This window comes from Bos indicus x Bos taurus, chromosome 21 (genome assembly GCF_003369695.1).
Source record: "Bos indicus x Bos taurus breed Angus x Brahman F1 hybrid chromosome 21, Bos_hybrid_MaternalHap_v2.0, whole genome shotgun sequence".
NCBI lineage: Eukaryota > Metazoa > Chordata > Mammalia > Artiodactyla > Bovidae > Bos > Bos indicus x Bos taurus.
In genome coordinates this window covers 31,513,229-31,530,262 of record NC_040096.1, presented here as the reverse complement: position 1 = coordinate 31,530,262, position 17,034 = coordinate 31,513,229, and the positions used below count along the sequence as shown (strand labels likewise).

The 17,034-nt window shown below is 48.4% G+C and overlaps 2 protein-coding genes across 4 annotated transcripts in view; one reads left to right on the top strand and one right to left on the bottom strand.

Moving 5' to 3' along the window:
- ETFA (electron transfer flavoprotein subunit alpha) overlaps positions 1-4,508 on the top strand; it is a 69,648-nt gene extending 65,140 nt beyond the window's left edge. Inside the window, exon 12 of the mRNA XM_027521286.1 lies at positions 4,211-4,508. Within this exon, the coding sequence (XP_027377087.1) occupies positions 4,211-4,249 (39 nt within the window). The 3' untranslated portion in view covers positions 4,250-4,508. The remainder of the gene's footprint in view (positions 1-4,210) is intronic.
- A 10,229-nt stretch (positions 4,509-14,737) lies between these two features.
- Positions 14,738-17,034, bottom strand: part of TMEM266 (transmembrane protein 266) — a 124,770-nt gene continuing 122,473 nt past the window's right edge. For all 3 annotated transcript variants that reach the window (XM_027521503.1, XM_027521502.1, XM_027521504.1), the window contains one exon: positions 14,738-15,983. In XM_027521503.1, coding sequence (XP_027377304.1) covers positions 15,385-15,983 — 599 coding nt within the window. In that variant the 3' untranslated portion in view covers positions 14,738-15,384. The remainder of the gene's footprint in view (positions 15,984-17,034) is intronic.

Here is a 17,034-nt window from a genome sequence, read left to right as displayed (position 1 = left end):
CTGACTACCACTTCAAGCATCTTGACAACTTTTTGCAGGGAAAATGTTTCAACAGCCAGCAGGAGGCAGAAAATGCTTTCCAAGAGTTTGTCAGATCCCAAAGCATGGATTTTTATGCTACAGGAGCAAACAAACTTATTTCTCATTGGCAAAACTGTGTTGATTGAATGGTTCCTATTTTAATTAATAAAGATGTGTTTGAGCCTAGTTATAATTTAAAATTCATGGTCAAAAACTGCAATTACTTTTGCTCCAACCTAATAATTCTGACAGAAGAGCAGACAAGGTGGCATAGTGAATACATTTCTCACTGGAGCTACCTTCTATCTTTAAAAATCAAAATTTTAAGGTATAACAGCTTAAAAAATATAATTATGCAAATTATGAATGAAAATTAATTATTATCTATTTGGGATTAAGATCTTAACATCATAAATCAAATAACAGCTATGTAAAAAGGACTTTTTTAGACCAAATTTTTGTTTAAAAATTTCAAACTGTATCACATATAACAAATATAGAAACAGCTATTGGACTAATAATTCCCTAAGGTATATCGCATCCACCAAATTTCATCATGTCTAGAGTAAAACTGTATATGCATAACGTTTTATTTTCTTTTATTTATTTTTTCACTTCGCCTTTCAACAGTCATATGAGTTAGAACAAATTTATTTTTTCTTCATATGACAGAAGTAACATGGTACAGTAATTGCAAGCTTCATTTCATATTCTGTCTTGGGCATATACTAATTAAATTATCTTAGCAAACTTACTTAATCTCTCTAAATATAAGCATTCTCATAAGTAATATAAATATTACCTTATAGTGAGATTTACTGCACTTAGTTTAGTCTGCGTTAAATATTCGCCTACCTGTTTGTATTGCTCCATGCAGGTACATAGTAGTTGCTTAATAAATGGTGAATCTCAGAATCAGAGTTATAGGACAGAGGGAACCACCTGACTGTAGTTTTGTTAATTTTTAAAGATATACTAACTTTACTGGGCTATAATTCACATATCATAAAATGTGTGCTTTTAAAAGGTACAGCTCAGTGTTGTTGTTTTGAGTATATTCACAGAGTTATGCATCCATCACTGCTAGACTAGGTCTAATTGTGTCTACTTGTGCTAACATTTTCCTCACACTGAGAAGAAACCCCATACCTATTCGCAGTCACTCCCTATTCACATTCTCCCCAGCCGCTGGCAACAGCTAATCTCCTTTGTGTCTGTAGATTTGCCAGTCCTGGATATAGAATCATGTAATACGTGGCCTTTTGTGGGTGGCTTCTTAACATAATGTTTTAAAGGTTCATCGTTGTAGCAGCACTTTATTCCTTTTTATTGCCAAGTAATAGCCATTGTATATATATGCCACAATTTGTTTATCCATTTATCCATTGATGAACTTTTGAGTTGTTTGCACTTCTGGCTGTTATAATTAATGCTGCCATGAGCATTCATGTATGAGTTTTTGTGCACTGTTCATCTTTTTTGGACACATATCTAGGAATGGAATTGCTTGTATACTTTTATAACTGTGTGTTTTACATTTTGAAGAACTGCCTACTATTTTACAAACTCATTGACCCACTTTACGTTCCTACCAAATAATACACAAGGGCCCCAATTTCTCCATACGGTTGCTAGCACTTGTTATTAGCTTTTACTGTAGCCATCCTAATGGTTGTGAAGTGGTATCTCATTGTTGTTTTGATTGACTCTTTTTTTTGGATGACAAATCATATTGAGCATTTTTTGTGTGTACTCTTTGGCCATTTGTGTGTCTTCTTTAGAGAAATGTTTATCCATGTTCTTTGTCCATTTTTTCATTGAATTGTTTGTTTTGTTGTTGTTGAGTTGTAAGATTTCTTCATATTTTCTGGATGTTAAACCCTTATGAGACCCTTAGTATGTTTTCTAAATACTTTCTCCCATTTTGTTGGTTGTCTTTTCACTTTCTTGGTAATATCCTTTGATGACAAAAGTTTTACATTCTGATGAAGTCCAGCTCATCTGGTTTTTGTTGCTTATGTTTTGGATGTCATATCCAGGAATCTATCATCATAACCCAAGGTCCTGATGATTTACCCCTATGTTTTCTTCTGAGTTTTATGTTGTTTAACTATGTGTTTGATCCATCTTAAATTAATATTTGTGTATGGTATGAGGTGAGGGCATAGCATCATTCTTCTGCATGTGGATATCCAGTTGTCTGTCTCTGTTGGAGAGACTCTTGTGTCCGCATTGATTAGACTTGGCATAACTCCTATCTGTTTAAACCTTTTTCACCTCTCTCCAACATAGCCGTTCACTACAGTCGTTCTAGTCCCTTTACTGTCTCTGGAACCTACAGTGTTTATCCGTTTGCCTCCTCATTTTTTGCCCAGAATCTTTTTTTCCTCCATGTTAAATGTTCTGATTTTTCCTAGTCCATACCAGACTCAACTTATGTCAGGGTTCTTGAATTCAGAGCTTTTAATGCCGTTCTCATCCTCTTACACTACAGTATAAGATGAGCAGGTTTCTAATCAAGTGGTTCTTAGGCCTCTGTCTCTTCCCTCTTTGTGGCCAGGAATCAGGCCTGATCCTCTCTATTTCCCATAGTGCTTATCCTGAGGAAATACTAAATAAATGAGTGAAACATAGTTGTGCTGTGCCTTATATCAGTACATGGTCCTTTTTGAGACATGAATTCACTGTCATCTGGTCTTACTGAGTAGGGAGCTGCCTCTGCAGTATCTAAAATAGAAAAAAAAAAGAATTCATATCTTTCAGTGTGCTGAGGCCATTAGATACTCAGTAAACTGAGCTGGCATGTTTTTTTCCCTAACCAAGGCATTGTTTGGTATGCTTGGGAATTCCAGGATTGGTCTAACAAAAATGATATGGAGCATGGAGAGAGAAAGACCCCTCAACCCTTTTGGGGGGAGTGCAGCAGGGGGACTTTCTGTAAGGTTTTTAAAAACTATGTTCTAAACCAAATTGATGTTTTATTTAAAAGAAGTTGGGCCCTAGCCCATTTTTCATGAAACATGTAGGTCCCACATGAGGCTCGTTTAGCATGTCATCTATGTGACTGGCATAAGCTCATGGTCTCTCCACCAAGGAAACTGGGGGAAATGGTGCCAGCACTTAATGCTGCCCCTGAGCTAATGCCTGCTGGCTCCATGGTAAACACGGGCCTTTTAATAGGCTGGAGACAAAGTGACATTTGGAAGAAACAACATGTCGACAATTTCCTTAATAAATTTTGTACGAACACATTATTTCCACCTAATGGAAATGTAGCTCTCTTAAATAATTGAGAGGCTATATTCATCAGTGGCGAGTTCAGCTGGGATCTTTGTGAGCTAGGGCAGTCGACAACCCTTTGGAAGCTGAGTAATTGATATTTTACACGAGTGGCTAGGCTAGTTTTCAGGCAGGCCCTGTGTGCTCCTGCAGCCCCCACATGTAGCCCTCCTCTGTGACCCAGGCTGTCACAAAGCAGCTCCACACCGAAGCTCCGGTTGCAGCCACTGAACTACCCAGGCCAGGGGTTAGTAACGAATCCTTTCTAAAGTGGGAGCCAGCTTGATCAGTTTCCTTCACTGTGGTTTCTTGCTGTGTCTGCTGACCAGCCACTGCGTTAGGACAAGGCCTTGGTTTTAGTAAAGAGCAATGATGGGTGACGTCCAGCATGCAGCTCATTTTTATGTGCCAGAAGATGGTAACGTGCTGAGGAATAACAACTACAGTGTTTGTTAAGTGAATGATGAATGAGTGAATAAACAAGTACTAGAGGAGGCTGACAGGAGTCGTGACTAAGCAAGAGACTGAAGGTAGGGCAGGACTGCAGTGAGGGAAGGAAGAGTGCCGGGGAACACAGAGGTCAAAACATACACTGTTCTCAACAGACAAGAGAATCGGACTTCCTGTTCTCAGGGCCGCCTTTCTGAGGTCTGGGGTTGTGTCACAAAGGCTTCCAGGCCATGAGTGGGCTTTCGGCTCTGCCAACCACTTGTCCCATGGATGGGGAGAGAGACTGTGGGAAAACAGGGAGTCCTTGGGAGGGCAGAGGGAGGGGGCTCTTTGTACCTCCCGTACCTCCTGGTGATTCACCTTGTTGCTTCTGGCCTTTTTGTACTCCTTAGGGAGCTGTGACCTTATCACAAAGAAGACTCAAATTGTTTCATTATTATTATTTTGTTCTAATTTGCAGGTTGTTCCTGAAATGACTGAGCTATTGAAGAAGAAATGAGTCATGACCATGTCTTAGGACGAAAATTGTATCAAAGTATATTCAGCTGAAATCATAGAAATTCATGGCTAATATAACAATCATCGGAAAGTGTGGAGAGCTACATTTCATAATTTGAGGAAAATTTCTAACAGACACCAAATGCTTTTTTTATGGGGTTATTATTATTTCTTAATTATTTGTGGTTCTAAACAGTTATTTTTTTGAAATTTTATAGCTCTGTAATACATAATAAAGCCTTTCCATAACTTTAAAACTATTACCGAAATATGCCTATCTTTGTAAAGGAAGAGAGATAATTGAAAAAACAGGAGTGAAAATTATTATTTACTCTTGCTGGTGTTGTTCATGGATGGCTCTGTATTTTAGATAAAATTATAAACATGAATGTTCGCACCAGTCTAATCAACATAATGCAGTTGTTGAGACAAGGGAACTAGAGTGGTGAATTTAGAGTTAAAAAAGCATGGCCACAAAGTGTGAATATTATCTTAAATATATTCCAGTCTCTAGAAAATCATAGCTAATGGGACAAAAGTGCACCAGCCTTAAACCTGAACCTGCTGAATGTATTTAGTTGACTTAAGTTGATTTAATTTTCCATTTCATTTTAAGATCTTGGCAGTTTACAGTTCTTGGTGTCTATAAATTAGAGGCAAGTGGAGAAGGGGCCACATTGAGACAGTATGGCCTCTTATGCTAACAGATAGCTCAATGCTATTGTAAATGTTAAAAGTCTTGCTCAGAGATGGCTCTGGCTTTTCTTTCGCCCTCCTGGTGGCTTCCTTTGGACTGTCTTAGAAAGCAGCCAGGCATGCACGTCGGCCACATGTGCGGTGAGTTCTAGCACTCTCCCATGCTGCCCTAGGCGGCCAGGCGCTTGTGTGAGTGCAACCCCAGGAACAGAGGCTGGTGAGGTCTGGGCCAAGACTGCAAGAAGGAGTGGGCAGGGATCTGGGGTCTTAGAAAGGCCAGGAGTCAGCAGGCGAGCTGAATGAAGAGCACTGCCACGCTGAAGCCGAGCCACAGAAGGTATAGTTGGTGACAAGAAAGATGGCAGGGAAGAGATGGGAAGTGACTAGTGATACACAAAGGGAGAGAGCAGAGGGCCCAGTCGGGCCCTTAGTGTGGCCAGCCTGGGGCTGATTAGTTGAATCCTCTTTTGATGCGTTATATTCACTTTCTGTGAAACACCCTTTGAAGTTAAATGTCACTGGCACTTCTGCCTTCTTGTAATGAAGTGAGAGGAGCAGCCAAGTAGTGCTCAGTGTTAGAACTGTAGGACCCTAGGTTGCAGAGCTGAGGGACCATCCGGCTCAGCCCCCTTGTACAGAGAGGGATCCTGTGGCACAGAGAGACGTGAAGGAGCTGAAGTGACTTGTCCAAGGCCATGTAATTTGAATTTCTCTTGCAGAAGTAATACCTGTATCTTGTTGCTATCTTTGAGGCTCTTCCCAAGGAGGCTAACCTTACTTGGGGCCTTTTCCATTTACGCTTCATCCCTGTGGGAAACCATAACTGGGGGGACAGGAGAGGAGCAGAAGTGGCGGCTGCAGAGGTGCCCAGTGTATACAGGGTGTGCCAGCTCAAGAAGGTCCATCCCAAGGGGTGTCTTGGTGTGGTTCTTGGCCTTGGGGTTGAACTGTTTGGTCTTTCTCCCTTTTGTCTTCCTCCTGTCACAACTGTCCTGCTCCAGCTTCAAGCAGCTGTTCAGTTAATTTACTGGATACAATTTATCATCATCATCATAGCATTAAGTAGGGGCTTCCCAGTAGCTCTGTGGTAAAGAATCCACCTGCCAATGCAGGAGACCTGGGTTCGATCCCTGGGTCAGGATGAACCCCTGGAGAAAGAAATGGCAACCCACTCCAGTATTTTTGCCTGGAGAATCCCATGGACAGAGGAGCCTGGCGGGCTATAGTCCATAGAGTGTCAAAGAGTCAGACACAACAGAGCAACTGAGCACGCACGTGGCGCTTACTATATGTCACATACTAAACCCCTTCAGTCCTCACAACATCTGTAAGATAGATGCTATTCTTATCCCTGTTTTACAGATGAGGAAGCTGAGGCAAAAAGAGGGTATGTAACTTGCCCAATTTCAGACAGCTTACAAACGAGAGCCATGATTTGGAACCAGGAAGTTTGGCTTCAGAGCAGTGGCCTCACCAGTGTGTGTTTCTGCCTCACCTCTGCTGGAGGAACAGGGAGTGGCTGCATGGTTCCCTCAGGTAAAGGGCACTCTGTGCCTGGTCCCAGGTGGGCGGGGCACACACTCAGGATCCTAGTGGAGGAAGAGAGTTCGTATCCTGGGCTTGTCTTTCCAGCAGGAATTTGTTCAACTTAGAAGCCCCTTTAAGTACCCACTCAAAGTTTACCTTCAAAAGGAAGTTGTGTGAGACTGGGGCAAATTGTTAAAAACTACCATCTATGCCAGAAGGTACAATTTGACATGCCCCTTTTTTTTTTACTTGTTTAGTGTTCTGTGGGAAACCAAGCTGTCAGTTCCAAATGACAGCCCTACATCTTGGCTTGAGGATTGAGCTGTAGCTCTGGAAGCAGTCTAGGCAAAAGTGTTAGGAATAGCTTTCTTTGGGGTTTGTGTGTATGCTTCCTGCCTTTCTCCCCTAAGACCTTTGAGGTCTTAGGTTAATGTCATACAGTCCCCAGGAATTTGGCTAATTTGTCAGAACACGAAGTCCCTGAGAGGGCAGGAGTATGTGTGTAGGAAGGCAGCCATGTGAGGGCAGAGCTGATAGGTTCTTGAGGTCGTTTAGGTCAAGCAGATACTGGGAAAGACTGAAGGCAAAGGGAGAAGGGGACGGCAGAGGATGAGATGGTTGGACAGCATCACTAACTCATTGGACATGAATTTGAGCCAACTCTGGGAAAAAGTGAAGGACAGAGGAGCCTGGCGTGCTACAGTCCATGCGTTTGCAAAGAGTCACATGCAACCTAGCAACTGAACAATAAACAACCTCCTTACTATGGACAGTGAGGGCCCTGGTCTCAGCTCTCTGGCAGTTGAGAGGGTACAGAACCCAGCACTTCCCCTGGTCTCTCCGCAGTACATCGGGGCATATTCCCTTGGAGGCTCCCTGGCTCACCCAGCAGCTGTGCTGTGTGGGCCTCTGGAGCAAACACCTGGATGTCTGGTCTGGCCACTGCACTGAGGTAGCTTGTGGTCCTGATGGGGAGAGCAGCTGGCTGCTGGGCTCTGAGAATACAGGCTGTTAGAGGCATAGCCCTTGCCCTCAAGATCTGCAGCTAGCAAGGAAGATGAGATGAGACCCAAGTGATTAGAAAAGCAGATAGCATGCAGTCAGCATGAACTGCACATACAGGGAGGGCTCCTTCAGGGAGCCAGCTGCGGTGATTCCTCAGGGCGTGGAGGTGTTAACATGAACACGAGAGGCAGAAGTAGAACAGATGAGAGTTCGCATGCCTGCTTGAGGCAGTGACGGGCGGAAACACAGTGTCGGGAGAGGGGTTGAGGGTGACAGGTAGTTAAGGCCAGATTGTGGAGGACATTGGCTGGTAGGCTGAGGAGTCTGTTGTTTTTCCTCATGGGTCAGTGGTTCTCAAACTTTGCCCTCAAGGAATACTGCTGTTTCAGGAGCTGTGCCAGAGATGGTACTGTGAGAGCTCCTGATTTGCAGGAAAAATTAATAGAATTTCCTAATCTAAGTCTTTCTTGCATCCTTTTTTCTAAAACTCCAGTTGCTGCTACATCTGATCCTACTATAATCAGGTTCCAAAGTGAATGAACTGGTAACAAATGGGTATTTAACTAAGGAGGTCAGTGGCCATTGGCCCTCCACAGCTTTTGTTTAGTGAACAGGTGTTGAGTACTTAAAAATGCTCTCTGCTGGTTGTACTATTCCTTGTTTATGTGTTAGAATTAACCGTGTCAGTATATCCAGAATCTTCCACAAAGAGCGGCATGACATCCTGAGGCCCTGCCACCTGAACAGGTCTTTGGGAGCACCCTTCTGGCAACAGGGAGATGGATACTATACTAGCCTGTGTTGAGGAAGGCCTGTTACTTGATCTAGAGGAATAACATAAGCTGGTGGAGTGTTCAGGACAGACAGAGGAAGAAAAGATGGAAGCGATTAGGAGGCTGTTGCAGGAATCCTCTGGCCTTATGCCCTGAATAGGTTTGACTGAAAGCTCTTTGGGTACAGAATGGGTCCCCTGAGACTATGGAAATGGGTCCGGTGTTGTGGGCGAGGCTGGCAGAGAGTGGGGCTCGTCCTCCCAGGATAGTGTGGGAGCCACGCTGCCGGCAGAGCCTGGGCGTGTCTCTACTGGGCTGGGAGGCTTTGAATGAAACCCCAGCCGTAAGAGCTCTCTGTGCTGTTTCTGTGAGAAAGGGGAAGTCAGTTTGGTTGCATTTCACACCATCTCTCACGGGGCTGAGAGAGTTTTTGTTTTTGGTTCGTGTAAAAATGTGCTTAAGAGGCTGGGAAACCCAGAGAACAGTATTGATTATAACAGATGGATTTGGTTAGCTGTTGCTGAACGAAAGGAGACTTGACTGATAACCTTGTTAAAAGCCCATTTAGGGTGATATATTGCTCCAACTTGTATAGCCCTAGGGTTTAAAAAATATTTTGTGGGGCACCCACATGAAGAAGAGTTGCTGATAGTCCTTGGTTTATAATAGCACTCTCATGCAAGTTACCGCTCAGAGGTGGGAAGGGTAGGAAACTGAAGAAGGCAGGCTCTCAGGAGAAGTGATCTGCCCCAGGGCATAAAGCAGGTGGCAGAGCTGGACACAAACCAGAATTCCGGCAAATACTACTTGTTAAGAACCTACTAGGTGCATTATCTTTCCTTCTCTAATACAACAGTCCCCAAAGTGGGCATCATCACCCCTACTTTCTGGAAGAAGAAATGGGCTGAGCAGAGGCAGTGGTGAGATATGAAACCTGAGCTGACTCCAGGCCTGAAGAGCTTGGCCTTTGCACCGGGCTGCCCCCCAATATATTCCAGCTTCTCTAGGACTCTCTCCTCTGGTTTGCATTGTCTCAAAACAGCAAACTTGTCATGGAAGCATGGAAGAGTGATGGGTGATAGAAATAGGAATTTATTGGGAAGGAAGCTGGCGTTTACTTTCTTTGATGCCCGGATTGGTGAGTAGTCAGGCCATGGTGAGGTTTTCTCTGTCCGGGCTTCCCCATCTTTGCCTCCCACAACTGGTCTCGTGGTTTTGGGCACTCGAGTCCGGCTTGGAGGGCTGTTTCCCTTCCCAGTGTGGGGGCTGCATGGGGAACTGTGAGGTCTGGGACCTGGGCTGAGCACTGAGTGGGCTGCTCACCAGGACACTGGGGTTCTCATCCTGGTTCTAATATGGTCTCAGGGGTGCCCTGGTCACATTCCTTCTCCTTTTAGGCTTCATTTTCCTCATCTGTAAAATGGCAAATTGCACTTGGTAATCTTCCAAGATACCTTCAAGCTTCAACCTGTGTGAATGTGTTGGCAGATATCAAACAGCTTAGGAAAATGGAGACAAGAACCACTTTGGAGAGCTGTGCTGAGTGCTTTACAGACATTATTTCATTTAAGCTTCATAATAACCCCACGAGGTATTGTAGTGTTCTCCACTCTCCAAATAAGAAAACTGAAGCTTACAGAGCTTAAAACGCTTGCCAAAGGATTCACAGCTAGTGAGTGGTGACCTTAGGCTGAAGTATACCCTCAACCACATGCCATAACCTGAGTTCCTCTCTGGGAACACGGTGTGTGTGCATGCTAAGTCGCTTCAGTCATGTCCAACTCTGTGACCCTGTGGGCTACAGCCTGCCAGGCTCCTCTGTCCACAGGATTCTCCAGGCAGGAATACTGGAGTGGGTTGCCATGCCCTCCCCCAGGGGATTTTCCCAATCCAGGGATCAAACCTATGTTTCTTATGTCTCCTGCATTGGCAGGCAGGTTCTTTACCACTGGTGTCACCTGGGAACCCCCTGGGAACACAGAGGATGTGTTCCTAGTCCAGCCTGACTGGGACCAGTTGCAGTGAAGGGGAGAAAGATGAGACAGCTGAGCTGAGTTCAGTCAAAATCAACCAATAACGAAGCATATCCCAGGTGAAAGGCCCAGCGTGGCCAAGGCATAGAAGCACCAAGAACATGACGCAGTCTGGACTCCAATCCCTCCGTCCCCTTTTAGCCTGATTCCGCCATTCTAAACCATTCTCTGCTGAGGGAAGCAGGGGGCTTTGTACTGGATCTGGTCTGTACACTGGCTTACTTTTGTGGCATTTAGCAAACCCAGGTCCAAGAACACCATGCCTCTTCTTTATGCAGTGGAGGTGGAGGTGAGCCTACCTAGTTATGAGGCCTAATTGATGTTGGGGAGGCTCCTAGAGCGCTTGGTGAAAGGTGCCCTGTAAATCTCAGACACTGAAGAGTTCTGCCACATTCATCACAGTGTTTAATGTCCTGATTGATCTCCAGGGTAGTCAATTTCATTTGCTTGTTTCAGGATGAATAGGCAGCCTGCTCCCCTATGCTATAGCCTGGGGCTCTGCATAAAATTATGCCAGCGCTGTCTCTTTGGTAGTTTGCAATAAATTTAGCAGCAAATGTTCCATCATTTTCTTTGGATAATTAAATTAACTATTCACCAAGAGACAATACTAAACTTTTCAGTGCTGGAGCAAAGGGAAAAAAAAAATTCCGAGTAGTTATGAATTCATCATTCAGTTTATGCCATGGAAATGTAGGTTTGGGGTTTATACTGGGAAAAGGAGAGGAAGGCAGATAAGGTGCCTCCCGGAACAGCAGTGCTTTAACTCAGGGTGACTCTGGGGCATTATTTATGGGGGAACCAGTGGGGATATATGAGCAGGGTGAGCTCAGGAGGAGCAGACAGTGCCTGGGAGTGGGGGTGGGGCACACGTCCTCTCAGCCCCTTCAGCCACCCTCTTCTCGCACCAAACTATCAGCAGCAGCAAGTGAAATAACTGAGCTTGTCCTGGGCAGCCTTCCCCAGAACTGCTGAATGTGGATAGGGAGCACAACACCCAGGCATCCATTATTAATAAGGATGGTGTCTGTTTGTGTCTCCCTTGAAACATTCTCAAAGGGCTTTCCCTTCCATTATGTCGTTAGCTATCCCAGCAGCCCTCACAGGGGTGGGTGGGGGTGGAGGGATGAGAGTTGTTATTCCTGCTGTACAGGGCAAGGATGCAGATCCATGGATTCGCTGGGGGCATACAGCAAAACAGAAACGGGGTTGAGCTGAGAATCTGGGGCTTTGGCACACACCCTGTGTGCACCACAGCAACTGGGTGGAGGGTGGAGGTGGGGTATCCCTGAGATGTCCTATCAAGCCCCCAGAGTTGTTGGGTATCCTTGTTAAGCAACTCTGTGCAGGGGTCCTGTTGATTTGATAGAAAGATGTGCTAAGTCACCTCAGTCATGTCCGACCCTTTGCAACCCTGTGGACTGTAGCCCGTCAGGCTCCTCTGTCCATGGGATTCTCCAGGCAAGAATACTGGAGAGGGTTGCCATGTCGTCCTCCAGGGGATCTTCCCAGCCCAGGGATCGAACCCGTATCTCTTGCGTCTCCTGCTTTGGCAGGTGGGTTCTTTACCACTAGTGCCACCTGGGAAGCTTCTTTCTAAGGTGGCTTCCTTGGACCTCAGCTCACAGAGAGTACAGCCCCACTCTTAGTCTCTTTAGAGACGAGGAAATCAGAGAGGAATGTGGGGGCAGCACCAGGGCAGGAGCTTCAGTCAAGAGCCTGGCGTTGAAAGGTGTTGCTGAGCTGAGAGTCACGGACGGAGTGAACAGCCACCATGCTGAAGGGAATCCCAGGCCACTGGCCTCTAATTAATTGTACAGGATCTGTGAAAAACTCGTCTGTGTGACCTGATCTGAACGACCTAGGTTTGGGTTGGAGGGCTGATTGGAGAGGAGCCGGCCATGTCACTCAGGGAAGGCCTTACAGCTCCCCAGTCCCGGTGGACTGTGAGCCAGGCCTGCAGGGCTCTGACCACGCTGCCCTGGGGGCCGGCCACCAGCATTGCTGACTCTGAGCCTTGTCTTGGCTGCCAGGTTTGGCACGTCAGGGAGCCAGCCAGGCCATGGGACTGGCTCCTCTCCAGCTTCAGTGGCAAGGCGGAGCCAGGAGGCTGGCCCTGCGGGAAGGGCCACAGGGCTCTGCAGGGAGGGTGGGCAGGTCCCTCCAGCCTGAGGAGCCATGCAGGCTGACCGCTCCCTCTCTGGCTCTCCTGATGACACCTGGTTTAATTCCACGAAGTTCGGCTTGCCACATCCAGCATGGCATCTAATCCCAACAGACCTGGGTTTGAATTCTGCTCCTAGTTCAGCTGTATGCCCTTGGACAAGTCATTTCATAAATCATCCTCTGTCTCTGTAAAGCAGGGAAGACAGCACCCACTTTGCAAGACTGTGTTAGAGAGGGAAGACCGCAAAGATCCCCCCAGCACAACAGCAAGTGAGTAAGTGGGAGCCATGTTGTGCCCACCATCTTGTTGGCTTACAGGAGGCAGCAGCTGCTACTGGGCCCGCCTCCCTTCTGAGCGAGCCCCAGAGGGCGCTGACTGAGCAAGTCCACGAGCAAGGAGCGGGTCTTTCCCAGAGCGGCAAACCTCCCAGGGAGGGCTCGGGCTCCATCTCCACTGGCGCCCAGCTGCCCACCAGCTATAACTCTGGGCTATGGCACCCAGGGGAACCGTGAAAGCCAAAGCTTTTACTCTCCACCTCCTGCTCTCCAGGCTAAGACTCCACCCCGCGCCTGTCCTCAGGCAGGTGAGTGGCTTCCTCTGTCTTGCGCGCCCTCTTCCTGGTGACTGTGGACTCTGTCCTCAGAGAGGTCAGACCACATCTAGTCCCCATCTGCTTGTGCAGCAGCTCTGACCCTGCTACTGCCTGGGCAGGCGGGAAGGTAACCATGAGTGCTCAGGCAATTTCACCTCACAGCAATCTGTAAATGTCCTAAGAAACCAGCTGTTAAAAGTGGGACTCTTCTGGGTGGGGAAACTGAGGGAGAGAGTGGGGCCACTTGCCTATCATCTTACCCCACTGCTCTCCTCCCAGCCCTTTTCTCTGGAGAAGTCCAAGCAGAGGTGACTACCAGCTAGCCATGGGGGTCTCACCTCCAGCACAGGACAGGCTCATTTACTTGACTGGGTGGCCAGCACTAGCCCATGAGCTGGGGCAACGGGAACTCAGCCAAGAGGGCATCACGGCTCAGCAGGCTGAGCCTGGCCAAGGAGGGTAGCTGTTTCTAGTCTAGCAGATGCAGACCACTAAACAGATCCCGCAGCTCCTGCCCTAGAGATTATAAATCATGTAATGCCCTCCAGCCCATATGTGACAAACCCAGGAGTGACCACTTTGCTTTCAAAAGCTCTACAGCTTGGGAGCCCCAGCACCTAGCACACTGCCAGGCAGATATGAGCTCGTTTCAGTGCCTCTCTTGTTAGTGTGTAACCTCAGGGAAGTTTCTTAAACCTCTGAGCCTTGGGTCGTACACCTGTAAAATGGGCCCAGTGATACCACCTCACAGGGCCACTGGAAGGGTTAAAGGAGCCCAAGGGGGTAGAGGCCTTACAAAGTGCTCAGTCATGGCAGCTGTGAATAACTCTGCTGCTGGTGATGGAATGCCTCAGATTACACCCCAAAACAAGCTCCATTTGATACTGTTCCCTTTAACATCTTTTTTGACAAATGCTGATCTTCCCATGAATAAGGAGAATGTTTTTTGTGGCCTGGGGGCCGGCAACCAGCCCATTTAGGAGCAGTGACCTCACCAAGATATTCATTTGAGGCAACGGGAGCCCTTGAATTGAAAAATAAAATTATCTTCCCTTTTTCTTCTGGGCATCGAAAACAAAACATACTCATAAACAAAACCCCTTGGAGGCTCTTCAGCAAGGGACACACTGATCAGGCTCAACAGCCCGGGTTGGAGTTTGGGGAGCTGACACACTGGTGGAGGAGGTGGGGTCAGAGGCTGGGCCTGGGCCTCAGCAAGGCTGTGAGGGGTCTGGGGCAGGGGCCAGCATCCCCAACTGTTCATGGGGAATGAGAAGGGGGCTAGCATTCATGCACATGGCCGGGTGGATGGTGACACCCGGCTGGGAACCTGGGAGGAGCAGCAGGCTGCGAGCAAGACCTCTCGCTCAGCTTTGGGCCTCTTGAGATCCCTGAGGAATGGAGCCCTGGGTCAGGGAGCTGTGTCTGGGAGTTGCTGGCAAGGAAGACAGAATTCTGAGCTCCTCTGTGGTGGGGAGATGAGTGAAGAGAAGGTACTGGTCCAGAGTCACACAGCCAGGCAGTGTGAGCGCTTCCCTCCTGGGGTCTAGGGCTCCTCTACAAAGGCCTCAGGGATACCGGAGAGGAGCTGGTGGGCTTCCTTGGTGGATTTTCAAGGCCAACCCAAGCCCAGAGAAGCCACTCTGGGGTCCTCACCTGGACTAGCAGCCAAAGGATCACCTCTGCCAACGGGAAGTCTCAGTGCAGGTGGTTTTTATTATTAAAGCCAAGATTGGAAAATGGCTCTCACCCCCACCCCGCAACCCTCCCACCCTCCTCCAGACCCATCCCTTTATGTCCCCAGAAGGTGGAAACTAGATTTGTCTCGAAAAGACTCAGAAACGCTCATGCCTAAATGAGAGAATGAAGACAAATGAGATAGGCTCAGATGGTGGTCTGTGTGATTGTGTGGGCTCCACCCGGGATTCCTGGAAAAGACGGCTTGGGGGTGGGGCTGGAGAGCCCCTGCTCACAGTGCTGTTCCCGAGGGTCCAGGGTGGGCGTCGGGAACAAAGGCAACGGAAGAGGCTGAGCTGGCCCCCACGCTCTACCCTGCTGAAGCTGGGCCACAGGCTGGTTTTTGTAAAAGTGGTTTTAAAAAAAAATCCCAGCCACGAGCACCACCCTCCCCTGAGCAGGGTGAGAGGAGGCGCCAGCTCTGGGCTTTGAGGTCTGAGGCGTGTGGCCTCCTGGCCTGGCGTCACCTCCCTGGAGGCAGGCAGCACCCTGAGGGAAGCCAGGAGGGCTCCTGGGCCCCTCATGTGACCCTTGGTGGCCACCGGGGCCCCGGGGGAGCATCGAGATGGCTGTCTCCCCGCCTTCCTCCCAGCCTGCCTGGAGGCTCTAGGCTTCAGGGACCCTGTGCAACTTCTGCTCTTTGGATTCCAAAGATCTGAACTTTTCCTCCAGCACAGGCGCAGCCGGCTGGAAATGGATGACAGGCTTGATCTGAAAGACGGTGAAGCCCTCCCGGTTCTTCTGGTTAAACAGACTCACCCTGTGCTCCAGCTCAGGGCTGGGCTGGGCTGAGCCCTCTGGGCTGGGCTGGGCAAGGGGGGCGGAGTCCAAGGCCCTCCGGGAGGGGCAGGGGTCCTCTGACAGTGGGGACAACAGGTCCTGGACTGTGGCCTCTGCCATATGCTGCTGAGATGGCGGCGGGGGCAGCGGCAGGGCGGAGGGGCTGGGCCTGGGGGACGGCTCCTCGCGGGCGGCGCTGCAGTCCGTGGAGGAGCCCAGCGTCTGACTGCTGTCACTCTGGGCCCGGGTGCCGGAGCTGCGCGTGGAGCGGGTGGCACTCTCGGAGCTGGCGCTGGCACCGGTGCCTTCGCTGCCGAGCTTCAGGGGCACGTCGACGGAAAAGAGGTCAGACGAGACGTTGGGCTGGTGGATGTCGATGGCGGCCGTGGTGACCACGCACACAGCTGGCTCTGGGACGCCGCTGTCTGCAAGAAAGGAGGGGTGCGGGTCACACTCCACTCTGGCTGCACCTCTGCACCCTGATGGGGGTGGGGCTAGATGGTGGGGGTGAGGTGAGTATGAATGGCTTTGCTGGGAGAGGCCTTGAGAGATGGTCCAGGTTTCCAATATGCGCCACCTGCCCTGAGGGAGAATTATGCCTCCCTATCAGGTGCAGACATGTGACGGGCCTCAGCCAGTCACCTGCAGGAAGTGACCAGTGGCGTTTCCTGGAGAAGCTACATAAGCCAGCTGTGCTCTGCCCGTGCGGTCAACACTGTTCCAGAAGGCACGACAACTGTTCTGTCTGCTGGGAGATAGCGTAAAGTAACAGCCTGGCCAAAGAGCCCCTGGCCAGTGTCCCTGGCCCTTTGTTGACTTATTTAAACCACTCAAATGTGGGGTTGTTGTCACTGGGCACAGCATAACCGAGCCCATCCTGACTAACTCAGCACAGTGTGCTATGACAAGGAATCTGAATGTCATGGTCATTAGGACTCCAAGTTTTAAATGGGTCCAGCGTGAGACTCATGACCAGAGCTGTGCCCTCAGAAAACTGACGAATTTTTATAGGATGCATTGTAAGTGGAGGGTGGAGGACATCCCAGAATGTCTTCGCTCTAAGTGAGAAGTATCAAGGGCCTGAATTACAGTAGGCGTAGTGTGGGTAAGGTTTCTCTCTAAAGTGGTAGGGAGAGTAGGCTGGGAGAGAGGTTCAGGCTAGAGATGATGGTCTTTGAGATCAGCAGGTTGGATAAGGCTTTGGAAGAGGAGAAAGGGAGGGAAAGAGGCCTTAAAGGGGCTAAATTGCAGAAAAGATGAAATTCAGATGTATTCAGGATGACCCACACTATAACCTTCTAGCCTTAGAATGGGGTTTACAAGGATTTAAGGGCTCAGCAGTAAAGAATCTGCCTGCAATGCAGGAGGCCGGGTTCGATCCCTGGGTCAGGAAGATCTCCTGGAAAAGGGAATGGCAACCTACTCCAGTATTCTTGCCTGGAAAATTCCATGGACAGAGAAGCCTGGTGGACTGCA